We start from the raw sequence: 26,738 nt of genomic DNA on the forward strand, positions 1-26,738 counted from the left end.
GACACACAGCAGAGGCTGGCGTGTGAGCCACTCAAGGCAGACCGTTCAGCCCTCCATGAAGCATGGGGCCAGAAGCCTAACTCTCTTATAAGAAGGTTTATTATATATTTTTAATAAGAAGGTTTAACCTGAGTCGCCCGGGTGGGGGGGGTGGAAATCACAGCACAGACAAGAATGTTTAAAGAGGAAGGGAAACATGTGACCCATTGGAGGAACAGTCTCACCCCAAGTATTTAAAATTAATATTTAAAGTTTAAAAGACTTGGGAGCTGAAAGTCAATACTTCAGCCCTATGGAAAACTTAGCTCTGTGGAATAATTTGTTCCCTATGGGTTCTGGGTGTCAAAATTTTTTACTGAAAAATTGTCTTTGGAGTCAATGAACACATAGTGTTTGCCTCACAAAGAGGCAAACTAAACTCCTACATCTCTGATATCATAAAATTGAGATGCATCACACTGGTCTTCTTACCCATATGTGTTCCTGCCCCATAGGTGTGCTTTTTTTGGGATGCATTCGCTGTCCTACTCATCTTGCCTCTAGTTTCATTCCTGTTTTCTTTGGTGATAATGATGATACCTCTTTTACCAAGTACTTACTATACGCCAGGCACTATCTAAATGTTGAAACACAGCTACTTTATTAATCCTCAAGACAAGGTAGGTGTAAATCAGGAGGTTAAGAGACTTACTCAAGGTCACACAGGTACTAAATAGAACCCTAGACCAAAATGCAGGCAATGGGAACTCAAGCAGTCTGACTCCAGGCCCCATTTCCACGTTCTCCTTCCTGGTGACAGGGTTTCCAGAAAAGCTCAAGTTTTTTTTCTAATCCATGCTTGGACATCTCTGAACCCAAGGCTCTCAGCTGGAAGCTCTCACTCAGCAGCTAGGTCTCCACGTTGCCTTGAGAGTGACCATCCCTCACTTTGACCTACCCTCTCAGCTGCACACTCCCCATCCTCCTCAAAGCAACTTAGTTCCCACCTCCCTCTTCCTCTCACCTCCTAAACTACCCAGAATAGAGGGAAAATGCACCCCAGAGCTTGGGTCTGCACAAAAGGGAGGCAGGGCAAAGTGAATTTCCCCATACGCAAGAGAAAAGGCAGGATAAGGGCTGCGGAAGCTCACCTGAAAAGACAGGCTCACTTTTAGGAACTCATGGCATCCAGCGCCGCAGGGACCAAGTGCTCCAAGTGCTCCAGTGCTGGGGGCAGAGAGAAAATCACCACTGAGCGGGGCACCCTGCCTTGACTGTCCCCTTTTCAGGGAAAGCCCACTAGGGCCTCTACATTAACTCTGTCTTCACAAGGTTGCACCTCTACCTCGTCCTCACACCCCTTCCGGAAATCAGAAGCCAAACTCGGCCTCGTAGTGTGAACTCTTACCGGGGCCAGGCTCATGCCCGTTTTTGGAGAGCCCTCTTCCTGGAGGGTTCCAGTCACCGCACCTCGCTCTGAAACAGCCCCTGCCGCTGACATGTGGCAGGCTGTCCCCCTCTGGCCCGCTGCCGGCGAGGGTCTGGGCGGGCTGTCCCGCGTGGGCTTCCTGGAGCTGCTCACTTGCGCCGCGGCAGCGGGCCAGGCCCTTAAACTTCGGTGCCAGCGGGGAGCGGAAAGACCCGGCTTCCGAGGGGCCTGCGCGGGAAGAAGGTGCTCCGCCTCCCACTCTGGGCGTCCAGCCCTGCTTACCCGCACCTCGCCTATTTACTCAGCCCCTTTCTTTTCAGCCACAACCTCACTGGGCCTCACACACCTCCGAAACTTAAGAGACGCTAAAGTTTGTAGCCACCGCTGCGAGGCGCGGCCTCCAGGGGCCGGGGCGGAGTTAAAGTGCGGTTCTTGCTTCAGTTCCCCACCCCCACCCCCGGCTCGGGCTTCACTGCCTCGGGGCGTGCCCTGCACCGGAGGCCGAAGCACGGGCGACCGAGCGTGGTAGACTGGTCCAAGGTCGCGTTCGGGCCTTTGGACCCGGTCGGGGCCAGCTGCGGGCGTGCCGCCTGGGCCGCGGGGGTCACGGAGGGGACGCGGGGGCCCCTGAGGTCGCTCCCAGGCGGACGGAGGTTTCAGGCCCTCAGCGCGCGTAGGGCCGCCCCAGCGGGACCCCTCTCCTCCGGTCCGGCCCTCACCTCAGCGGCCGCCCGGCGCGGACGCCGATCCGCGCAGGCGGCTACAGGCTAGGTCGCGGAGCCTACGCGCGCCTGCCGCGCACGTTCGCTCCGCCCCCTCTCGCGGCGGGACGTGGCCGTGGCCGTGGGCGCGTGCGCGCGGGACCCGGAGGGCGGAGGCCTACCCCGCCCGGTCTCCATAGCGACGAGCGGCGCCCATTTCCCTCCCCACCCCCCCCACACCCCTGCCGTCAGGGGCGGAGCCCACTGAGCACCTTCCTGCCTCCCACAAACTTACCCGGCCCCAGACGTGGGGGGCGGACGGAAGTCAGCCTGGTGGCCCACAGTAGAGAGCCAGGCTGGGGTCCAAGGAAGCCCTCACCAGAGCGGAGCGTTTGAAGAGGCTTGGGAAGTTCAGCACAACAGTATCAGCCTCTGGCATTTATTTGTACCACCCTTCGTCCTGCCACTTTCTCTTCCTGAAGCTTGCCGACAGACCTGTGAACCCAGCAGGGCAGGGCCACTTGCCCCCTTCTTACAACTGAGGAAACCGACGCCAAACTTGGACGCAGGGAAGAAGCGAATGGATCCAAACTCTGGAACAGCGCAAATGTCAGTCATGTCTCCAACACTCCACCCCACCCCACCCCAACCAGAGCACAGGAGTGGTCATTCAACCACCCAGGATAGTTGAATAGTTCTAGGGGCTAGGATGGATAGTTCTAGGGGCTGGGGATATCGAGTGAACCAAGGCCCCGCCCCCTCGGAGCTAACCAGGAACCGCCCCCTCCAGGCTCCTCTCTCTCAGAGCCCAGGATGTGCTTGGGTGAGGCTGGTCTGCCCTTCTAGCTTAAGGTATTCTAGGTAACTCCCGGATCAAGTGTAAGCTCCTTGAACATAGGTTGAATCTTCCGCTATTTCTGCGGACCTACAAAGTAGTCTCTCCTAGAGCCCCAGAGATGAAACTTTGCCCTGCTACCTTGGTGCTCCTGACAGGGAGGACCGGTATTTGGGAGGGGAATCATCTTAGCGTGGATTCCACTACTGCACTAGCAAAGGGCAGACTGGGCACACAGAGGCCCTCGTCGTATTCCTGGCTTCCTTTCCTACTACTTCACACAGTTCCTTCCACAGGCAGGAAAGGATGACCCTCATCCACAGGGCCAAGCCTGTCCTCAGCTGTCTGGGAGAGAGCTTTCTCTGGCAGAAAGAGCCAGCTGGCCCCTCACAGGCATTCAGGGCTAGGTTGGCAGGGTCATGGCAGTTCTATTTTGCTTATGAACATCAAATACATGATCAAACCCTTTAGGTGCTCCAGGCAAGTGGCCTATACACTTGGAAGCACTTCCTATGGGATAAGAGCCAGTTCATGGTTCAGAGACAAGACAGCTTCTGCCCACAGTTCTTTTGCCTGGTCATTTTTCCTGTTTCTCAGAATCTGATGAGTTTCTCCCAGGAAACCATTGTATGGAGCTGCCCTTTCCTCATCTCATCCTCTCTGCTCACTTCCTTCAGGCTGGTTGGGGAATTCCACAGGCCCACATCAGAAATCAGGGTGTGCCTTAGGAGCTTCACCACCTCTGTTGTGAATGGAGTCAGCCTGTGACTGAGGCTGCTGGCCATAAGCTCCCCTCCTCACCTTCATCTCTGTTGCCTCCCAACAGAGCAAGCCCAACCCTTGGCAGGGATCGCTGCAAGACCTCTGCTAGCCACCAGGAGGTAGCAGCCAAGACAAGCCGCCAAAGGAAGCGTTCCTCTTCCCTCTTGAAGAAAGAGTAAGCCGACCTGTTCACCTAGCCAACTGCCCTACACACACTGCACTCCCAGTCCTCTCCCCCAATAGCATATATTCTCTCATGAGCCCACACTTGGCCTTTGTCTCCTCCTGCCTTTCTCTGTCCAAGAAATCCCCACAGAGCCTCTTTAATTCTCCCTCAGTAAACTTCCAGACTGTTTCCCTAGGGCTCCTCCCCTTACAGGGACCAAACTTGGAGAGACAAAATGTAGACAACCCTCACCTTCCCTTACCTCCTCATATTCCAAAGCCTGGTTAGTTCTCTGTGAGGCAGTGGTTAGACCCACTAACTCAGGGGACAAATGGAGAAGGCATATGCAGTGTAAGATGGTCTGCAGATCCTGCCACCAGCCATCTCCCACCCGCTGAAGGCACTGATGCTGTACCCAGTCCCCAGCCACCCAGTCTGGTTAGGGCTGCCCTAGCAGGTCTTGCTGTGATTGAGGACCATCTAGCCGCAGGCCACTCTGAGTCAGTTTCACTGTTTGCTCTAGAGCCAGGAAATGTGGCCCTTTTCAGGTGAGCAAAGGCAGAAAAAGCCTAGTGAACCCCACCTGCAACGAAGCCTGCCAGCAGTCTTGCCCTCTATTCCTCCCTCCCTCCCCCAACCCCAAGTGCCATCCCAGTGCCCACTATACTGTTATATCCCTTTCACCACCACCCAGCCAAACAGCTGTTCAATTCCTTGATCAAACAACACTGCCTTCTTGAGTTTAAATTTTATTTTACAAAAAGAGAAATAAAGAAAACCGATAGGCAGTTATACTGACAATTGTTCTGTTTGCTTTTTTAAAAAAGTGACATGAAACACAAGTAAAAATAAATACGTCATAGAAACAGCCAGTTGCCCAGTCTCTGGGGCAGGAGCACCTGCCCTGCTGAGAGAGGAGGGAAGCCCATGATCACACCAGCAGCTGGAGCACCCAGCCACAGATGCTCCTCAAAGCCAGGCGCAGCAGGTCCCAGGCCTCAGGGGGCGTCCTGAGGAAAGAAGACGGAAAACCAAAGCCAGGTGCCAGGTCCCTGGGGCCATTTCATATCCCCCCACTCCTCCCGGCAGCAGTGTGGCCTTAGTGGTTATCCATTGCGACCCCCTCAACCCACCTGGACCCCCTTCCCCTGACCCTTCTGCAGAGGGTACAGGAAAAAAACCAGTCTTGGGCAGGCTGAGGGGGATTTTTCCCGTGAGTCCCCAGCCCACCCTGAGTAACAAAACCAGATAACAGTTTACACCCGTGTGCATAAGTGCACACTCTATCTCGCACGTACACACGTACGCACACACACTCAAGCGCACACACACCTGGGCTGAGCTCTCTTCCAGGAGGGTCCTGGGTCAGGTCACAGTATGAGGTCCCCTCTTCTGAATATCACCCCAGTAGTGGTAACAAGAGTACCCAAATCTCCTCCAGCCCTCTGCACTAGACTCTGCAGCCTACCTGGCTACCTCTTCCCAGTGCACTGGATTACTACATCCAACCAACCTGTGAGAGGAAAGGGGCTGACTCAGGTCCCTGAAGAGTGAAGAAGTTGGACACTGCCTGCTTGGAAAGTTCATCGTTAAGACTTGGGTATTCATAAAAGGCCTAGGGCCAAGCTAGTGGCACAGAAGAGACATGAGGGGTCACATTGGAACACATAGGGCAGAAGAGTCAGTAGGAGGGGACAGAGTGGAAAGCGCAGCATTCTCAGGCCTTGAGGTGCAGATTTCCTGGGAACAAGTCAGAGGAGGGCCAGAAAGTCTCCTGGGGGTCCGTTGAGGGAAAGAGCTCTTCTCCACAGGAGGCCATGGCTCAGAAGGGAGACTGGTTTTCTGAGGAATCACAAGAAACTGGCAAGTGGGAGGAAGGGGGTCATGGCCAGGAACACTAGGAATAAGGAATGTAAACCCCCCCACCCCCACCCCGTCATTCCCCATGGGATGAGGACTCAGTTTCAGAGCAATGCCAGACTTAAACAGACTGAGACAGAGGGCCTTGCTCTGCTGACAGCTTTGGGAGTGACAGTGTCTCTACCCAGACTGAAGTTTGGTTGAGTGTTTCAACCTATCCCATAGGAAATGCTTCCAAGTGTATAGCCCACTTGCCTGGAGCAAAACTTTACCCCAGCTATTTGCTTCATGCCCTGGAGAGGGGATTTTCATATTTAGTTGTGAATCACAAATATACAGAGAGATACCACACACTAATTCCTAGGGAAGAGAGTTCCAAGGACTAGAAAAAGATGCTCAAGAAGCACAACTTGAAGGGGGTGAGGACTTGGCAGATATCCAAAGATCTGATCCAACAAGGTTCACTTACTTTCTTACTGAAATGGATACTTTGTCTCTGGTTCAATTTTTATCCACAACAATGTTAAGAAAAGGAAATTGAGTATCATTACAAATGGTAATCCTGAATCATTACGTAGTACTATATTCCCTAGCCTGAGGATTTAGGCTAAACCAGATGGATGGGGCTTGAGAGGCCCTTGAAAACATTCTATGGAAGACAATGGTGAGGGAAAATGCTGAGGGGCCTGATCTACTGCCTACCCCTACCCCTCCCACCCCATATCACCACCCTTCCCTTACTCAGGCCTGGATGGTGGGTGGAAGCCACCACCAAGTGTTTCTGATCAAAGAGGCTGTAAAACATGGTTCTTAGGCTCGGAGACATTTCCTGCTTCCCTCACACACATGCTCATGTTTGGTGTGCACGCACACTTGCCTACCAGCATACACAAAGAGACAGCAGAAAAGTCAGAAAAGTGTTTTTTAGATTAAAAAACCCAAAGCATGAAACTGGTAGCATTCCAATTTCCCATGATCCCACCCCATACCCCCTATACAATATAAGCTGCACATATCAAAGAAAGCCTTCCCTAGCCAGGTCAGCCTCCCACAACTACTGCCTCTTCTGACCTGAAGCAAGACCCAAGCCCCTGGAATCAGTGGGTAAAGGTATGTGCTACCTCTCAGAATACCCATTCACTTCCTGGTACCTTCAAAGGCCCATCCTTCCAGTGACTGGTTTCAATTCCTTGCTGATAGTTTCCAGATTCTCAGAGCCTGCTGCTGTGACTTCTTAAGAGGTGAACACAGACATACTCCTCCTTCCCTAACACCACACACACATACACACACACATACACACACACACACACACACACACACACACACACACACACACGTCTCTGGGATCCCAGTATCCCGGGGCCTTAGAGGCTATCAATTGTAGCCCAGGTTGTGAGTGTGCTCTGCAAATCAGAGATCCAGGCTAGCTCACTCCTACTGCACCAGTCTCAAACCTGAGAGCCCCACTCCAACTGAGTCCCTTCAGCATCCATTCTTGGGATGCATCTGGAAGAGAAAGCACTGGTTGGAACTGCTATTTTAAAATTATTAAAATAATTTGCATAGCTAAATTGTAGATCTAAGGCTTCTATGAGTAGGAGAGTTAAGTGTCTGACAGGGTACCTATGAAAAAAGAGAGTGAAAGCTCCTTAAGTTCCACTTTTGGTGCAACCAGGCAGCACACAAACGCACGCGCACACCACACACACACACACACACACACACACACACACACACCCCCCACACGCATGCATGCAGCCCCATCAGCCATCTCCTTGTCATCTCCTGCCCTCCAACAATGGAAACAGGCTGGTCAGAAGGGTTGCAGAAGCAGCTACTATGAAGGGTGACCTGGCTAAGCTGCCTCCCAGGTTGGTAAGAGGAGGTGCAGTAGCTGCTCAGTGAGGAGGGACCCATGAATAGGTGGCAAAACTCTAAAGCCAGACAGGTTTGTTCACCATAAAGAACTGCCTAGCAAAGTCTCGGTGGCAGGGGGAAAACGAGTCAAAGGAAGACAGCCAGTGTTTATGCTTAAAGACTAGATGCCCTGCCCCCCACCACTGGCAACAAGAAAGAGGAGACCCAGAATGACTGATGCATTTTTTTCAGACAAAAGCCAGACTTAAGACTCCTACAGAGGAAGGGCTGCTCTGTGTTCCTTCAAAGACGACAAGATAACAGACACCAGGCCCATAATGATCATCTGATAGGCTGGGGAGGCCAAAACACTTCCCAAAAGGAAATCAATAGTCTATTCTCTCAACCCAGCAGTCACCTATGTATGCACAGCTTCACTATTCAGCACAGAGGGCCTGACTCTAAGGTCATTCCAGGAGGACACAGCTCCAGATCTGGGGTCACTGACTTCCTAATAGCAAACTCCATGATCCCAAGTTTCAATCTCTGTGGAATGGGTCTCACTCCCACTAACTATCCAGTCACAAGATTCTCTGATCTTCCTGAGAGGCCATTTCCCGAAAACATAGTCATTTAGTGTGAACTTTGGTCGAGCCTAACTCTCTTTCCTTGGTCAATTCACCATCTACCTGGGATTCATTTACCCCTATGGGGTCTGGGAGATCTTAACATTTCCCTTCCTATCTCCTACCCTCCCCAAATCTACCCCCCAAAAAACAAGACACATGGAAAAATCCAAATAATAAATAATTGCCCATAAAAAATAAATTAACATGGAGCTTTCTAGCAGGGAAGCAAAGGAAAGGCAAGGCCACAAGGACAGGCAGGTGGGGGCTCAGTTCCATCCTTGTGAAGGTCTATTCCGGTCACAATTCCCTGACCTCTTGCTCACACACCGCAGTATCCCCATCCCAGCCTCTGCACACACACAATCTCACACCCTGGGAAGGGAGATCTGCTCAGAGACAACCACTGGGGAAAGACACAGAGATTGGTAATGCCCATTTTCTCTCATAATTCCCCCACATTCCAAAATAAATGCAGCTATGAAGACCAGAGACTTGGATTAGCTGGGCCTTCTCTTCACCCAACTAGAAGGAAACTTAAGGGTTCCATGGCTCTTCTCCTGGGCTCATCCCGATGTTCATACTAATAGTTGCCATGAACCACCACACACTGATTTCCATTTTAAAAACAATAAATTCATTTTTTAGTTTCCCCCCTTGGTCTTTCCCACCCTCCCCTCCCACCTCCACCCCTGCTCTGTTACACACACACATACACACACACACACACACACACACACACAAACACAACACACCCTGGTCTGCTTCTTTCCTGCCCCTAGAAGGACTCCACTTCACATGAAATCTCAATCTGTTCTCCCTGCCCACCCTCCTTCACTTACCCTTCTTCCCGCCCCTCCCCTCTCTAGGCCAAGCGAAGTCACCCAGTAAGGCAGCTCTCTTGGGAGAGAATGTTCCCAAAGACAGAAATGGGATGTGAGCCTCTACACCCAGATGGCAAGCAAGCAAGCACACAGCGTAAGCAAGGCAGGCAGGAAGAGAGGCAAGCTGCCCTGCCCCTCCGTTCCTGTTTTGGGTCCCTGATTTCCCGCTATTGCTGCTCTGTTCTGTTGGCTTTTTTTTTCTTTCTTTTTTTTTTTTTTGCCTCTTTCGTTCAACAGCAACAGAGCCCCGCCATTGTGGTCGACCACCTTTCTTTGTCCTCTTCCTCTTCCCTCCTGCCAAGTGCCCTACTCTCAGAAAGCCCAGGTTGCTGCCTTTCAGCTTGGTGGGCAACCTGCCAGGGGCCCCAAGTGAGGTGGAGAGGGGCTCCCCGGCTATTTCCCAGTGACCTCTATCACATCGTCATCCTTATCCTCATCGTCATTGGAGCTGAACCCCACCTCAGCAACCTCATGAGAGTCAAATGGAGGCACCTGGGACCGGAGGAGGCCGCCAGCTGGGTAGCCTGCATGTGGGGACATGTAGCCTGGGTAGACAGACATGCCCCGAGACAGGCTGCTGGGTAAGACAGGGGAAGGAAAAGGCGCGAACATCCTCGGCTCGGACAGGAGTGGCTGTGAGAATGGGAGTGAGTAGTTGGGTAGTATCCCTGGAACAGAGGGGGTGAGCATGAAGGTGGGGTTGCTGGCAGTGACTGAGGTAGCCGTGGAAGAGGAACTGACGGGGCCTGCTGGCACCAGAGGGTCAGTAGTCACTGGAAACACCAGGCGGGCATCTGCCAGCAAATTGGACAGCTGGTAGTAGGAGGGGGTACTGCCCATAAACAAGGAGTTCTCCCCAGCCTGGGAGGTGAAGGGAGCGGTGAGGTTATGATTTAAGGAGACGGGTGGCATGGCAAACCCGCCAGAAACTGGATACCCGTGTTCATACGGCTGCACGGGGGCGGGCAGGTGGCCCTTCCTGGACCGCCGGCGGGCTGACTCCTGGGCAGCAGGTGGTGTGGCCAACTTTCGCTTATGGCCCCGTAAGTCCAACACTGGGTTCCTGTCACCACCACAGGGCTGGCCGGTCACCAAGAGGGAACTATTGAGGCAATGACCCCCATGTCGAGGTTCAGTCCCGAGAGCTGTCCCAGGAACAGCACTGCTGTCCACAAGTTGGGCTGGGGGGCCAGGCAGGGGGGCATTGGAGCTTGGGGAGCTCTGTTGGGATTCCCTGGCGGCAGCCACATCTGCATACTGCTGGAGCTCACTGATGATCTCCGGGCTGTCTGGAGAGACGGGCCTGGCCAGCCCCTCAGGGTCAGGAGCTTTGGGTGATGAGGCACTGTGTCTGCCGTTGCTTGTGGACTCGAGAGAAGGCCCCTGGGAACCTGAAGAATAAAATGTAGGTAACTGAGAACCAGAATGGCCACGGAAAGAAGGAGGGTATAGGAAAAATTCCATAAAAATAATCTTGTCCCGTGGTCCCCCAAATTCAAAGAGTCTGATGTCCAAACAACATCCTCCGGTCAACTTTTCCCAGTCACAGAAAAAGAAATCCTTTGATCTAGGAAACAAGACATGTAACTTCTCTGCACCCCAGTTCCCTAAACTGTGAAACTTGACCAAGGTGAATCCTAGGAGATAATGAATATGAAATGCTAAGAGATCATTCTTATAACTAGCTGGATTCCCTTCTGAGAAGGGGCAGAGACAGCCAGTGACCAGGATGGGAGAGAAAAGGAAAATGAAGGTTATTTTTTTTAAAAGATTTTTTAAAAATTATTTATTTGAGAGAGAGAGAGAGAGAGAGAAAGAGCACAATCAGGGGGAGTGGCAGAGGGAGAGGGAGAAGCAGACCCCCCGCTGAGCAGGGAGCCCGACGTGGGACTCGATCCCAGGACCCTGGGATCATGACCTGAGCCAAAGGCAGACGCCTAACGACTGAGCCACCCAGGCGCCCAAAAAAATGAAGTTTAAAAAGTGGTCCGTCCTGCTTTAAAAACAAAACCAAATCCACGGCTGTGAAAGATGACTGGGACAAGTGGGGATACGGCCTGGATAGTAGGTAATATTACGGAGTTGTAAACTTTTGTTTTAGTGTGATAATGGTGTTGTGGCTAGGAGGAGAATGGCCTTATTCTTAGGAGACGTGTGCTGAAGTATTTAAAGGTGAAGTGACATGACATCTTCAACTTCCAGAGAGTTCCAGTAAGAGGAAGGGAGAGACAGAAGAAAGTTTACGAGAACAGTAACAGTCACTGGATGACTAGATGCGGGGTACATGGGTGCTATTCTTTCAACTTGTCTGTAGGTATGGAAATTGCCATAATAAAAATTGGGAACAAGAGCAGTGTAGTGCTCATACTCCATGGCAGGAGGATAGATGAGAGCCACTCCTGTAGAGGGGAACCTGGCCAGACCTCTTAACACTGTTAATGTACCACACACACACTCTTTGACCTACTCTCTCTCTCTCTCTCAAGTAAATAAAGAAATCTTAAAAAAAAGAACGAAGAAAACTTATGTATAGATATTTAACACAGAGACTCACCCACACACACAGGTGAACACACACATACCGGTATATGTATAACGTGTCTCTAAAAAAAGTAAATGAGAGCAGCACCACCAGAAAGGAGCAATAGATGACTGCGTGCTTGGGGGAGGGGGAAGAACTTACTTTTCACTTTACCCCTCTTATACCTTTTGAATTATGAACCATGTACACATTATTCAAAAAATAAATTAATTACAAACCAAACCAAAACAAACAAAAATGTGCCGTGTAGGTCAACAGAAAGTAAAAGCCACTATACCTGAGGCAGCCATCCGACCATCTTCCGGGACCTTCGGTTTGCCAGTTGCCCGGACAGCAAAGATCCGCCCGTCACTGGTGCGGATGTACGTCCCTAAGAAGAAAACAGGAGGAAGACTGCTAGAAGCCAACATGCAATCAGCCAACTCTGGGAAACTCCAGGCTTAGGCACCATGGGCTGGGAAACAGCTATAAAATTAGGTCTCACACCCTCTCTCAAGACCCCTGAAATGACAAGGGTAGTGGCTGAGCTGTGGACCCAGTATTATTCATTCATTCCACAAACATGGCACAATTACCACATATGAGGCATTGTCCTAAACACTGAAGAACACAAGACAGAAAAGGGCCCTGTCTCATGGGGAGGAGACAGACAATGATGCCAGAAAATACCGGGAAAGGTTAATGCAATGGAGGAAATAAACGGGATGCTGGGAGAGAGAGTAAGTTGGCTGCCTTGGTTCTGGGCAAAGCACTCTGGCAAGGGTCCTCCTCTTGATCTGGGAGGAAAGAGCCTCATTGCCTCAACACCCTTTTCTCCCTTGGTAAGAATAATTCAAGACCAGCATTCTATTCCCACAGGACACTAACCTACCTTCTCTGTCTTTGGATCAATCTCCTGGAAGGTCATGGCTGCCTCTAAGTCAGAGGTCAGCAAACATTTTCTTAAAGGGCCAGTGAGCAAATTTTTGCCTTTATGGGCCAAAGTGTTGCAACCACTCAACTCTGCTACTGTAGCATGAAAACAGCTGGGGTTGGCTGAGCTCTAAAGATCTTTATTTATGGACATTGAAATGTGAATTTCATATAATTTTCAGGTTCCACAAAAAATTTTTTTTTCCCCCCAACCTATTGAAAATGTATAACCCATGCTTAGCTCACAGGTACAGAAACAGGAAGCAGGCAGGATTTGGACAATGGGCCATAGTTTGCTAATCCATGCTCTGGACTAGGAAGAGCCTAGTAAGGGGGCTGGGTATAATCTCTGTGTGTCATGTGCTTCATGGCATCTTTTCCCTGAGCCTAAAGGTACTTTGACCCAACAGAGGCTAGGGTAAAATCTCCTTGCTAAAGAACCTCAGGGAGCCTCATACAGTAAAGGCTGATATGAACGATAGGTTCAGATTACACCCTGACAATGTCTGGTCCAGAATTCTCATTCCAGCAATCTCATCTCCCTCTGTAAGGAGGCCACAGGCAGCAGGCTTTTTAAATTACTACACTCAAGGGATGCCTGGCTGGTGTAGTTGGTTAAGCATCCAACTCTTGGTTTGGCTCAGGTTGTAATCTCAGGGTCCTGGGATCGAGCCCTGCACCGGGTTCCACGCTCAGCAGGCAGTCTGCTTAGGACTCTCCCCATCTCCCTCTGCTCCTCCCCCACCCCTCTCTAAAATAAATAAATAAATAAATCTTAAATTACCACACTCAAAATATCTGTCATGCAACCCACATATACTAATTCATCCACCCAACACACTTCCTAGTTGGAGACCTCCACCCCACTCTGAGCAAGTAGGTAAGATGACACAATAACATACATGTTAGTTTATAATCCATTCCACAGCTCCTTCCCTCCACTTTTGGTCTCCCTGTGTGTAGTTTAAGTGCCAGGCATTAAGCTTTTGATGGTCAAGGTATCTATCTCGAATAAACAAACTGCACCTCTATGACAGAGCTACTAGCTAAACAACTAGATAAGGAACCAGGCTATCCCCACCCATGAAGTTCCCCTTTTAGAAATCCCAGAGTAATCCAGAAAACTGAACCTTGAGGGACCCTGCTTTTCCCTTCCCATGCCCTAATTCCAGCTCTTATGTTTTAAATTCACCAATGAAGAGTAAACCCACAGAACTCTAAGCACCCCAACTCCTGGACTCTAACAGAGCCCCAGGTCTTCTCTCCCTCTCTCTCTCTTTACCCATCACCTCACTGTGTGGCCCTGGGGTGCTGTGTACCCTCCAGGATCTGTGAGTAATAAACCTTGTTTTTTCAAAGTTCACTGATGGTTTCGCTAAGGTAACATCTTGCAATCATGGTAAGAACCACAAGTGCCAGTCCAGCCATGACACTGGCTCTGACAAATGTCTGTGGGGGCTTGCCACAATTACTAGGTGAGTGGTGAGGAACTTCTAGCTGAGAGCATCACTATCAACAGGCTGAGACTGACATAAAACACAGTGTCTATCCAAACCCACCTCAAGATTCTCCATAAAAACAATGGCAAATATGGGAATGCACGGACCCTAACTCTCTTCTTTTAAGCCACTGACAAATCTCTTTTGGGCCCACCTCAACTCTGTCAAGTTCCTAGAAATGTCTTTTTCTCATGCTTCTCCTACATGTGACACTCTATAGGATAATTCCTATCCTTCCTCCAGCTCAAGCCATATAATTCCTTCTGCTCCTCAGCCCCACACTCTGAACCAAAGGTAGAGGATGGGCATCTTAGTCAGGCTCTCACCTTTTGTCCCACGGATGATGTGGATGCTCTCACCAGCATTAATTCTTGCCTGTACATCTGTGGAGCTGTTGAGTCCAGGAATAACAATATCTATTGAAGACATAGACCTCAGATTTAGATTACCTGACTGAGAGGGAAAGAAGATGCAAAGTCCACATCCACCCCTGTTCCTCAGTGGCTTTCCTAAAGCCTCTCAGTGGAGTGGAGGTCTGAACCAAGGAGGATGGGGCAAGCAGGGCCTCCTCTCGCAGCTGTCTAGCAAAGAATACTAGGAAAAGGAGAAACTTTTTAGGAATCCAATCATCTTTCTGATCAATTTCCTTTCACTAATTAAAAATTCATAGAATTTTAATTTGGAGAAAGTTCTAGATCAGATGGTTATTTTTATGTTTGTTTATTTTCTTCCTCCCTAGGCTATCTGCATCCACCCGCCCCACACCACTTTAGGCTCCACAGATGGCCTCACCCTCTTCCTTGCTGGCATTACTCCACACCGAACTAAAGAATAAAAAGTATGTTCAAGAATCAGCAGAGAAGGAGGATCTCAAGGGGCTCTCTTTTAGTTTTTGCCCATTTCACAATGATTTTGCAATGGACCCACATTATTTTCATACTCAAAAAAACAAAGTATTTTTATTAAAATTTATGTACCATGAATATTTCTAGATAATACGATGAAACACAGCTCTAAGAAATGCTTTCCTTCCCAATTACCCTGAATCACAGAACCAATCACAGAACCAATCGCAGAGACAGACAGGCTGCCAGACTCCTACCACAGGCCCACTATGCTCAACCTGTATCAAACTCACAAAGAAAGAAGCAAGTGACTTTCAGGTCTTCTAATTAAGTAGGGAGGTTGACAGTCATCCTTTATACCCAGCTGACCCTATAGTCAGGCAGGACTCAACACATTCACACCTCTCGCAGACCAACCCTGTGTGCCAGTGACACTTCCACAATCTCTGCAGTGCTCACAGTCTATCCCACACATCACATTTAAGAAAACCCAGTCCTATAGCCCAGTGTTATAATTCTTCAGATATTCCATTAGAATGCAAATTCCTCAAGATCAGGGACTATCTTCTCTATTTTTACCCACAGTGCTAACGTAGTAAGGCCCAGAATACAAAAGGTGTTTAATAAATACTTCCTGAATGAACAAAGTAAAGGGACAGGCAGCCCTGGAAGAGGACCTAGGAGTTCCCAACCTGTTGTGGTGACCACCTTCTGCACAAGGACCCCCGCACGCTGCAGGTAGTTGATCGGGAAGTTCATAGCTGGATTTGTGCTGGAGGCAGAGCTTACACTGCCTCCCAGTGGGACATGCCGGGGCATCATGGGGATGGGAGTGGACTGCACAGGACGAACACTGGCCACAGGCTTCTCATCACTCTTCAGTGTTGGCTGCCTGTGAGGGAAGGACAAACACACTAAGAGTTCGGCAGAAGAGCCCTTACTTACCGTTCTGCAAAGGCTGCAGATCTTCTCCTGATTCCCCCATTCTACAGCCTCACTTGCTGCTGAGAAGGATCAAAGAACCCGCAGAGTACGGCCAGTTCAAAAGGAGACTAGGGGCAGGACCAAGATCAAATGGCAACAAGGGATAAAACCTCTCAGATTCTAAGAAAAATCAGATGTTGGTGGAATAATACCTTTTTGGAGATGTGAGGTGACATTTACTCCTTTAGAATTTGGACTGTTTACATACATTAGGAATTAGTCCTTGAGGGAAGTTAGGAAGAGGTAAAGATGCAATAAGGGAGGAAAAGTTCTTCAGAACACAGTGCATGCCAAGTTGAAGACAAATGGGTGGAATTTTCCCCCTCACCCAAGTAAAAAGGGCCACGTGATGCCACACATTCAGGTGATCTTGAGAGAGCATCTGTCCAACTTCAACCATCTTTACTCTCTGGAACCTCAAGTTTCTCTAAGTTATGCAGACACCTCTCTCTCTTCCACATTACCTTTCATTGGGCTCCTCCAGGGGCCAGTGTCCAAAGTGCCCCTCTAAGTCATGACTACCACAAAAGCAGTGGCCACCAAAAAGCTGTTCACAGAATCCAGGCTTCTGAATGGCACATGGCCATCGCCAGCCTGAGCACTGGCTGTGCACATCTTATGCCAGCATGCCAAATGGTCAGTGACGCACTCCTCATTCTCCACCTTCTTTTCAACTGGATGTTGGTACCTGAGAAAGCCACTCCTGATTTAAGATTTTTTTCTATAAGCTCTCTGAAGTTTCGTGCCTTTGGTCTTTAGTTTTGGGGGAGAACCTCCTTGGACTGGTATATTCTTCCTTACCTGACTGAAAAACATTGCTCTGAGGTTGCTATAGGCACCTTTGGGCAGCCCTCTGGGCCCTGTCTGGACTCCCACATTCCCAGATAGGCCACATAGCACCCCAAGTTCACCACGTCTGGGTTCCTTTTCCTCAATCTGCCCAGGGTGGCTTTTCAGGAGGTAGGGGCTCTGGTCAGATGTCAGTGGGACTCTTCCCAGGATCCAAAGTCAAATCATGGTAAAAGTCAGGAAAACGGGAACCCAGCCCCAAGCCCCCTACTCTGGAAGAGCTGAAGCGAGGAAATTGGGTAGGAAACCCTCCTCACATACACCCAGATGGGATGAGGAAGCAGCAGGATCATAGTATGGCTCATCAAGTATTGTGAGAGGCTAGTGCCTCCCACGGGGCCAGAGTTGGACCAGAAAAGGAGCTGACATCGCTTCAGAGACCAGCCCATGTGTCACATCTTCCCCCAACATGGCTTTTCTCCCACTGGGTTCAGGCTTCATCCATTCCTGTTGTTACATGGGAAAGGCCAGAAAAGAGAACAAAAGGGGTGGAAGACAAGAAAGGAGAACATTCCCAGGCAACAGTATCCTGGAAAATGACACAGAAATAAAGTCTGAAGGCTTTGAAATAGAATAATGTTTCTCTTGAAAGCATCTTATGCATAAAAAGTGGCAAATTTACTCACCAAATATTAGAGTCTTCCATAAAATTTACATGGTTTCAGCTCCTTTAGAATCTCATTTGTCAGGTTTTTTTGTTTTTTTTTTTTAACATGGAATCTTCATAAGAAAAAAGTTTTAGGGCACCTGGGTGGCTCAGTTGGTTGAGCATCTGCCTTTGGCTCAGGTCATGATCCCAGGGTCCTGGGATTGAGCACTGCACCGGGCTCCCTGCTCAGCCAGGAGCCTGCTTCTCCCTCTCCCTCTGCCCCAGTTCTTGCACACTCTGCTCTCTCTCAATCTCTCTCAAAAAAATAAATAATCTTTTTCAAAAAAAGAAAAAAGTTTTAAATCCCCCTCAAATAAAATAATAATCTTTAATTCAAGATAACAAAAAAGTTTTTAAACAAACCACTCAGGCAGCTAATCTGGTAAGGCCTATGAGGTACTTTGTCTTGAAATGAAAAAAAAAAAAATTAAACATAGATAAAGGTTCTGTAATTTCTTACAAAGAGCCTCTCTCTTCACTCAGCAACTGGCTTCCAACGTGTTCGTACTCTGAACAGTTCTAGAAGTTGTACTCAAGAAAAAGATTTTTTTTCCTCAGGATCATGGCACAACCACGGAATAAAATCCCATTAAGAGTAGGAGAATTCCTTGACTGCAATCCAAGGCTCACAAAAGACTTGGCCTTCACCCTTGAACTTCACTGCTTAAGCAAGATCTAGGCCCAAGGCACTATGGATATGAAGGCAGCTGTGTGGGAGGGTTGGGCCTCTGTGTCTTAGAAAGCTGCACCTTCTCCAGGAGTTCAGAAAGACTCTTGTGAGTCACAAGGCCAGTGGCTCACTCTTCCAGCCAGAGCCACTACTTAAAACACCAGGGTTGCTGAACTGCTTCGGCACCTCATCCGAGATCAGAACCTGTCAGTTCACAACAGCCAACGAGCACGTTGTAGGCTTTCCCTTTATTTAAAAACAGAACCAGTCAAAAGGTTTGGGTCTGGCCCAGCAGCAGACCTTCCTCCTATTTCAGTGACTCACCAGTTTCTCTGACTGAAAGCAGGGATGCTGGTCAGGCTCTGGTCGCTGGCAGGGTAATACTGTGCATATGATGGGCGGGTGTAGGGGACGGACGTGCGCTTGTCTTCCTCATAGCTCTTCTTTGCTGCTTTTTTCTCAGCCTTGGTCAGCTTGTGATCCTTTCGGTTAAGGAGCAATGACTCATGCTCAAAAGGCTCCTGGGGACACAGGAGGATGCTGATTTAATTACCACTCTTTGTGCCAACATGACTGAAATACAATGAGGCTTCCTCTGGAAACGAAAAAGGGCTAGCTCCAGCACTTGCAGAGAGCTGCTCACAGACACACAGGCGGGTTTACTGTCTTTTTATCAAAAGCTTAATTCGCAACTCTAACCCAGCCACACCTTTACAAAACCCAAGTCTGCCTTCTCTATCAAAAGGATGGGAGCGTTCAGAGAATTAACAGACTACATTTCTACAATTTCCCCCCTTCTTTCTGCTAGGCAAAACTCACACTGGCCAAATTACTGCACATGGCTGAGCTGAGCGCTCCTAGGACAAGACCGGGGTGGGATTAGGTGACTGGGGGACTGCATGGGGCAGGGAGAAGAATCAGCTTAGTGCAAGTCCTCTGCATGAAACAAGACCTCAGATAAGCCTCCCTCCAGGTTCTCACCTTGGTGATGAGGTGAGGGTACTTCAGACAGGCAAGTTGCAGGACCGGCTCCTTGATCCCCTTTATGTTCAAGGATGCTTGGGGAGCTGGCTCCTTCTCAACAAAGTGCAGTAGGTTCTCCACCTCTTTCCGGGTAAAGTTCAGCATGGGATTAAGATCATCTACCACTCGATCTAGAAGGGAGAAGACATGGACAAAGTCACCACCTGGCCGAGAAGACTACAAAAGCACAGCTACAAAGACTGGCAGAGAAGAGAGGCCGCGGGGGTGTAACTGTCATTGACAGCTAGACCACCTCAGCCGCCTGTACCGGAAGTAGAGCCCGGGTCTGGGGCCCTGGTGAAATGGGAATACTGAAAAAGACACACCTGCACACCTAGCTCAGCTCTTTTCATTATACCTGCCCTTGACAAGTTAAGGTCAATCCCGTCTTAAAGCAATCATTTATTTTTCTTTTTTAAAGATTTTATTTATTTATTTGACAGAGAGAGACACAGCGAGAGAGGGAACACAAGCAGGGGGAGTGGGAGAGGGAGAAGCAGGCTTCCTGCTGAGCAGGGAGCCCGATGTCGGGCTCGATCCCATGATCCTGAGATCATGATCTGAGCCGAGGGCAGACGCTTAACAAATGAGCCATCCAGGCACCCCTTAAAGCAATTATTTGAATTGGAATGAGATGGGAGGAACTGCTGACTTTCTGTGATTCAAAGCCTACCTGTGTTCCCACAACCTGCCCCTCTCCTCCCACCACTGATACAATAAGGATAGTACTGAGCCTGAAAGATGCCCCACCTGACATGCCCTGCTTGGAAATCTGACGGTCATAGATCTTCTTTTCAAGGGTGAAATCAGCCACAAGGCGATAAATGTGACAGGGCTTTTTCTGGCCATAACGGTACACCCGACATACTGCCTGGGCATCATGGCAAGGGTTCCAGGAAGCATCAAACACCACCACTCGGTTGGCACCGATCAGATTCACACCCAAGCACCCGGCCCTTTAAAACACAAGCCAACAATCACAGAACTTTAAGTTATTAAAGACAGATTTTAAATTGGTTTCACTCTGTGACTCCTGCCCCAGTATTATCTCCTTTGTCCTAAGCACAACACATTGGAGGATTCTACTGTCCTGCCGATGAACAGTACATTCCTCAAGCACTGAAAAATATGCCCTGAAAATCCAACACGGAAGTGTCTACCAGCTCAGAAAGAAAACCCACTCTCCACTCCTCTGTAACAGGTAGGGCCCCTGCATCCTGGCCACAGAGTAATGTCACTTGAAGGGAGACGTCTGCATGCAGATGTTTCTGGTGTGTTTAGTCTACCAGCCTTGGAAAATGACTAGTTCATACCCATCAAGGGCACTGTGATGGCAGAATGCAGCACAGCCTTCAAACTGCTTGGCATGACAAATATTACTACCATCAGTCTTTTACAGTTACATTACACTTTCTACTTTTTTTTTTTTTTTACACTTTCCACTTTTTAAAGCACTTTCACATTAATCACATCATCTAACGCTCAGAACACTCCTGAGAGAAAAAGCTAATTATGCCTGTTGTTAATGAAGGTCTCAAAGAACTTCATGACACTATCATGATTACCCTCCTAACACAACTTCCTTTTGGGGTCTCCTCTCTGACCTCAAAAACAAGTCACATACCTGAGCAGATCTCTTCTGATGGAACTTTGATGAGCCTTTGGGTATCTGCCTATGTGACCAACTGCCCTGAACACAGCCCTCTGACCTCCCCTCTCAGGATCCACTCACCTTGTGGACAGAAGGAACAGCCAGGTGGTGAGGTTGCTGGGATCATTGAACTGATTAATGAGCCGCTCCCTCTCAAAGGCAGGGGTGCTACCATCTAGCCCTAGGAGAAAAGAAAAACCACAAGAAATGGACAGATGAGGGCAGGGGTACACAGGAAAATCACTGGACAAATGTGTTTTAAAAATGAAAGAAACAAATACACTACAATACTCAGATTCCACTCCCTTGGACATTCCATGGGTCTACAGTGAGAACCAGACACCTATAATTAAAAATACCCCCATGTGCAACAAGAATTATAAACTATGTTTCTCCCTTTAGTATTTTAGGTCAATTCTAAGGCCAGGGTTCCTAGACTTCAGGGGGCATAAGAATCACCCTAAATAGGGAAGCCTGGTAAACACTGGCTCAGGGTGACCTCTCTGCCTCAGACCTGTAAATCCTGGTGAGTGCAGAAGGAGCAAGAGTTCTGTTTTGATATGGATGATGTCCCTCCATCAGGAATTTGCACTGTTACAAGCTCCTATGATTAAGAACTTGCTCTAAGGAGACATTAAAAGGAATAGATCTGGAGCAGTGGCATGGGGCATATGGTTGAAAAGTGGGAAGTTCAAAGGAAGAAGAAAAAGTAACCTTCAGTTAAGAAGAGGCATGAATAAGAGAGGAGGGGGCTACATTTGTCACCCCAGAGAAAAGGGTGAAACTAAGGAGATGAAACACCACATGGAGAACTGGATTGCTACTGTTATAGGAAGCTTTAGTTTAATTGCCTGGTACTAGCAGCTCTCTCAGTTGACACCCAACCTACCTTTCCAACCTGAGTTCCCACAATTTCCAAGCACAGCTTAGCACTGACTCACTGGGCAAGCCGATAGTCAACACAAGGCTGTGGGCTAGACCCTGTGCTGGGGGTCTTCCTACTAGCCCCTGTCCCTCCTTTCTCTAAATACTACCTTTAGGCCAGTGCTTCTCAACAAGGGTGATTTCCTTGCCCCCACATCCTACAGGGGACATCTGGCAATGTGTGGAGACATTTTTGATTATCACTAGGTGGATGCTACTGCCACCTAATGAGTAGAGACCAGGGACGCTGCTAAACATCCTACAGTGCACAGGTCAGCCTCCCTACAAAAAGAATTATGTGGCCCAAATGTCAGTATCTGGACAGTAAGCACCTGAAGTTAGTGCTTCTCAACTTTTGTTTTTCACTACTGCCCCCTTAAGGAGCCTTTTTATACATTTTCCACCCTAATCAACATTACCCTCAAGAATTTTTAAATACCACAGATATACTGTATATGTTTATTTACTGCATGCCTATTTGTGCTCTATACTTGTGAAAAATTAAAAAAAAAATTGTCCCCTCAAGAACTAATTTTCACCCCTTTAGGGACACTATCTCCACTAAAGAGAATGCATGATCTGAGCTTATTTATATTCACTCTGCTCCTTCTTCTTAGAATGACCTTTGGGCCACACTAACTCTATATATTCAAATTCTCCCCATCTTTGCAAGTCTACTGCAAGTTCCACCTCCTCCAGGAAGCCTTCTCCAACCATCCTCCCCGCAATGATTCTGTTCTCCTTAGAACCTGTTAGGGCACTCAACCAGTGCTACTTTGTATTTGTCCTGGAGCTGTCAGATGAAGACAAAACTTATGCCTTCTACTTCTCGGCTCTCCCCTATCTTGCCCGAGCTTCCCAGCCCCTAGTATAATGCCTCACACACAGCAGCTTGCTCTCAATATCTCCTTGCTCCTTGGCTACTCCAGATACTCCTATACATTTGATGGAGAACGGAGTAGAAGATAAAAAGGCAGAGAAAGAAAGAACCCTTAAGGAGACCCTGCCAAGACTCCAGCAACAAAGCAGCAATGAACTCACGGAAGTAGCTGACGTTTCGAACCCACTTCTGTACTCCTTGCCCATCAGCACCAGGTAGACAGGGCACTTCTCGTTTCCCTAGGAACTCCTCGATGAGAGCCAAGGTGGAAAGGCTCTGGCTGGAAGGGACAACATTTCGTTCAGAAGGCTCGCAGACCCAAGGGAATCTTGTTCCCCAATGGGCTCACAATCATGTGCAGCCTTCTGACGGTGGGAGCTTCCAGAACCTGTACCCCATGAGAGGTAACCCCACAAAGACCACCAAGGGTGTTCTCCCTAGCTCATAATGGGAGCAGAGTCATCTATACACTTATTGTCAGCACCCCACTAAATCTGCTACCCTATTACTTCCTCAAATGAAAAATTCTGGGGTTTAGCTCAGTGCATAGTAACAAACAGCATCAGCTTTAAAAACATTACATGAATATACATAAGATCTAATTATAGGTCACAATCAATATTATGGGTCTTACTAAGGAGACAGAATCACTTGGCTGCTTTCAAGGTATAGAGAGAGGCAGTCTCCTCAGAAGTGATAACTTGAAACCATTGGAACGCTAGACTCCCCCAGTTAGAATCACTGGTATCCTCTCAAAGTGTGTCACCCATGGAAACCCTCACTCTGCGAGGCTCCCAAGCCAGGCTCCTGCCATTTAGCTCTCATTGGAGCATAATCTAGTGAGAACAACAACAAAAAAAACCAATCAATTTTATGTCTGTTTCCTTGAGGAGTCAGGCCTTGATGGACATCACAGTTCTGGCCAGACTGAGAATGTGACTCTGGAACAAATCATATTACTTATTTGACTTTATATACAAGCATAAAAATAAATACATAAATACATAAACAAACAATTTTTTTTTAAAAGTAAGTTACACACCCAACGTGAGGCTTGAACTTAAAACCCTGAAAGTAAGAACTGCATGCTCTATGGACTGAGCCAGCCAGGTGCCCCCACAAAAATCTTTTAATTAAAAAAAAAAATAAAGGCTGGGGAAAGACCGAAGCACATTAGACCAGAAGTCAGCAAATGTTTTCTGTAAAGGGCCAGATAGTAAATATTTTTAGGCTTTGCAGACCACATACAGTCTGTCAACTATTCTTCTTTTTTTTAAAAACCCTTTAAAAATGTAAAAACTAGGTGCCTAGGTGGCTCAGTTGGTTGAAAGTCTGACTCTTGATTTTGGCTCAGGTCTCTCTTTTGGCTCTCAGGGTCGTGAGAGTGAGCCCCACGTTGGGCTCCACGCTTAGTGGGGAGTCTGTTTGTCCCTTTCCCTACCCCCTGGCTGCGCCCCCCACCACCTAGCTTGCTTCCACGCACACTCTATCTATCTAAAATAAATAAATAAAATCTTAAAAAAAAAAAAAAAAGTAAAAACTAGCTCTCAGGCAGGCCACAGACCAGATCTGACCTGGGCCATAATTTGAAGGATTAGACTATGACCTCTGATGTCAGTATTCCCCAATGTTTAAATTGTTCTCTACAGAGAAATCACATTGGGCAAAATAAGAAACTCCAAGAAAGAGATGAAATGCAAGAAGGTCCTCACAAGAACCACTGGGCTGCAGAGGCATGAAGAAAAAAAAGTGGGGGGAGCTGTGGTGACCCCAGACGGTCTCACTCTGTAGGGGCTGTGTCACTCTACTACAGACACATAATGTCATAGGGGAATTTCTCTTCCTACCTGAACACGAGAATCTTGTCCCCAAGCTTCACACTTTCCTCAATCAGGTGGAAAAGCAGTACCATCTTGGGAGAGTTCTCTAAGACCCCAGTCTGGTAATTAGTCAAAAGGTCCTTGGCCTGCAAGAGAGAAATGAGGCAGCTTAGAGCAGGTCCATGCCAGAACACTAGATATAAAATTTACTCCTCCCAAAGCAGAAGCTCATGGACAACTTTATAATCCCCCGCAGAGACCTTGGCAGTACAGTACACTGTGCAACCCCCACCCTTTCCCCACATAGGATTTGTACCATCCCTTCTCAGCAGTGGTTTATGGGCACAGAAGGATCTGCTTGACTCACCCATTCATATGTGACGATGTTGTTGCCGCGCTCCTGGAAAGGGTTAAAGCCAACCCCCTGTAGGTATTTGCTGTTGGTTGCCTCTCCCATTGAGGAGGCCAAGGTGCTGTCCTCCCCCTTGCCTTTTGTTCCCTGTGACGGGCAGCGGGCACTAGTCCCCGCTGAGCCAAGCTCTTCCACATCTAGGTCTTGCTCATTGGCCAGACTCTCCTTCTGAAGGGCTTCATATAGCACATCCGGGTGATTCCATATCTGAGGTTCAAGTTAAAGGATAAGTGGCACAGGGCAGAGAACAGTCTAAGGGCATCCCAGGGAGTCTGGAAACATGCACTTGCTCAAACACACACCTCCCACAGCATACACCGTCACATCGAAAATCAAAGTTATCTCCAACCCCCTCATAGCCAAAGAGCCTACACATTCATTTTAACTAACCAACTGTGATCGCCATAACACGAGTGGAAGAGTTCCTACCAGTGGGCATGCCCATATGTTTGGTATATAATCAGAAAGTCTGTGTCAAAAGCCTTGCTTTCTTATTTAAATAAGAATAATAATGTTCCCGTTTTGCGTGGCTACGGCCGACTACTATATGAAACAAGACTAATCTCTCCCTATGGACAAATGTATCTGACTTACAGATGACCACCCAGAAGTCATTTCAGGGGCTATTTCTGGCAGGAGTTGAGAATTCCCGGGGTGCGGGGGACCAGAGGGGTGGGGTAGGGGGGGACAGGAAGGGCACGCTGGCACTGTAGCATCCGCAAAGACCATGTCTGCTGTAGCTTCCTGGCCCTGGTCTAGGACTATAGCTACAAAAAAAAAAAACAAAACCATTTTGAAATCCCATCTGTCCCCTGACACACACCTTCAGCTGACTTATTAAAGCAGTGGTCAGTCGGGAGTAATACCCAACAGGTTGGCTGAGAGCTGTCAAAGAAACAGGTCCCTCATTACGCAACAGGGAGCACGTACTAAAGATGTGCTAAAATGCTCACCTGTTCATGAAGCTTAGTGCTAAAGATACCTGGGCCCTTCTGTCCTCAAACCATCTCAATCATTATCAGGACGAAAGAGATCTCAATCTCATTAAACACAGAATCAAACAGAAGGTACCCCAATAACTTGTCTAAGCTACATATTTCTTGAATCTTGATTACACTAGCAGTCAAAAACTGCCCTACAATGTTCTTCCATTACCCCTTCTTTGCAAGGGAAAAAAATCGGTGAGAAAGGAAGTGATTTCTCAAATTTGGTACAAATTGTTCAAATGAACTGCACAACTGCAAGGAGCACCCCAATTATATCTTAGGCTATGACTTAGCACCCCCAGGAACTGTGCGGCACACACGGGCACATCTCTCCTTGGGGACCCCCGTTCTTTGATGCAGCCAACCAAAGGTGGCCCCTCTCACTTTATTCTTCCTTTATCAAGGACTCCCAGCAGAAATAACTCCCTTGGGACCATGTGCACCCTTCATTCATATGTCAGTATTCCTTGAGGCCTCAACATACCTTGCAGCACACGCAGAAAGCCTTAAGGGGGTTCAGCCCCAGCCAGCCACTGCTACCACAGTCTCGGAAGCGGTCCATGAACTGTGTGTACAAATCTCGCTGGATCTTTGAGAGCCGCACCAGGATTACATTTTCTTCCTTCGCAGGGAGATGAATCTTCAGCACAGTGTGGCCTCTCCTACAAAGGCAGAGATCAGAATTGTCAAGCCTGTGGGGCCAGGATGGGTCAGTGCAGGAAAACAAAAGAACTCTGCATTTCTGCCACACCTCCTCTTGAGGATCTCCACATTCACAGCAGCCTTGTGATAATGAGGATTGGTTTAGCGACCCTCAGGGGAAACTCATTTTAAGGATAAGAACTAGAGCAAAGAGGACTGGGTGGCAGATATTGGAAACTTCAGGTTCCTACCCAGATTCAGGGCCGTTTCTCTAAGCTTTCTGCACACATGCCGTCTTAACAAGGAAAAACAAGGGGATTGCTTTAGACTACCCTATCTACATCTACC

General features: G+C 48.4%; 1 protein-coding gene across 5 annotated transcripts in view; it reads right to left on the reverse strand.

Annotated features, from left to right (window-relative positions):
• Positions 1–26,738, reverse strand: part of RAD54L2 (RAD54 like 2) — a 144,224-nt gene that overhangs the window by 27,793 nt on the left and 89,693 nt on the right. For 2 of the 5 annotated variants that reach the window (XM_028124506.2, XM_028124505.2), the window contains 12 exons: positions 26,233–26,410; positions 24,718–24,969; positions 24,378–24,496; positions 22,692–22,810; positions 20,808–20,907; positions 19,826–20,031; positions 19,034–19,206; positions 18,377–18,573; positions 15,593–15,792; positions 14,382–14,471; positions 11,922–12,014; positions 8,920–10,493 (listed from right to left, as the gene is read on the reverse strand). In XM_028124506.2, coding sequence (XP_027980307.1) covers positions 9,496–10,493; positions 11,922–12,014; positions 14,382–14,471; positions 15,593–15,792; positions 18,377–18,573; positions 19,034–19,206; positions 19,826–20,031; positions 20,808–20,907; positions 22,692–22,810; positions 24,378–24,496; positions 24,718–24,969; positions 26,233–26,410 — 2,725 coding nt within the window. In that variant the 3' untranslated portion in view covers positions 8,920–9,495. Of the gene's footprint in view, positions 1–951; positions 962–1,126; positions 1,207–1,387; positions 1,749–2,127; positions 2,221–8,919; positions 10,494–11,921; positions 12,015–14,381; positions 14,472–15,592; positions 15,793–18,376; positions 18,574–19,033; positions 19,207–19,825; positions 20,032–20,807; positions 20,908–22,691; positions 22,811–24,377; positions 24,497–24,717; positions 24,970–26,232; positions 26,411–26,738 lie in introns of those variants that run through there. The other 3 variants (XM_028124503.2, XM_028124391.2, XM_028124392.2) reach the window with 3 other exon arrangements.

Source organism: Eumetopias jubatus, unplaced genomic scaffold (assembly GCF_037043125.1).
Source record: "Eumetopias jubatus isolate StellerSeaLion01/CBP00866 unplaced genomic scaffold, mEumJub1_p1.0 scaffold_1, whole genome shotgun sequence".
Classification (NCBI taxonomy): domain Eukaryota; kingdom Metazoa; phylum Chordata; class Mammalia; order Carnivora; family Otariidae; genus Eumetopias; species Eumetopias jubatus.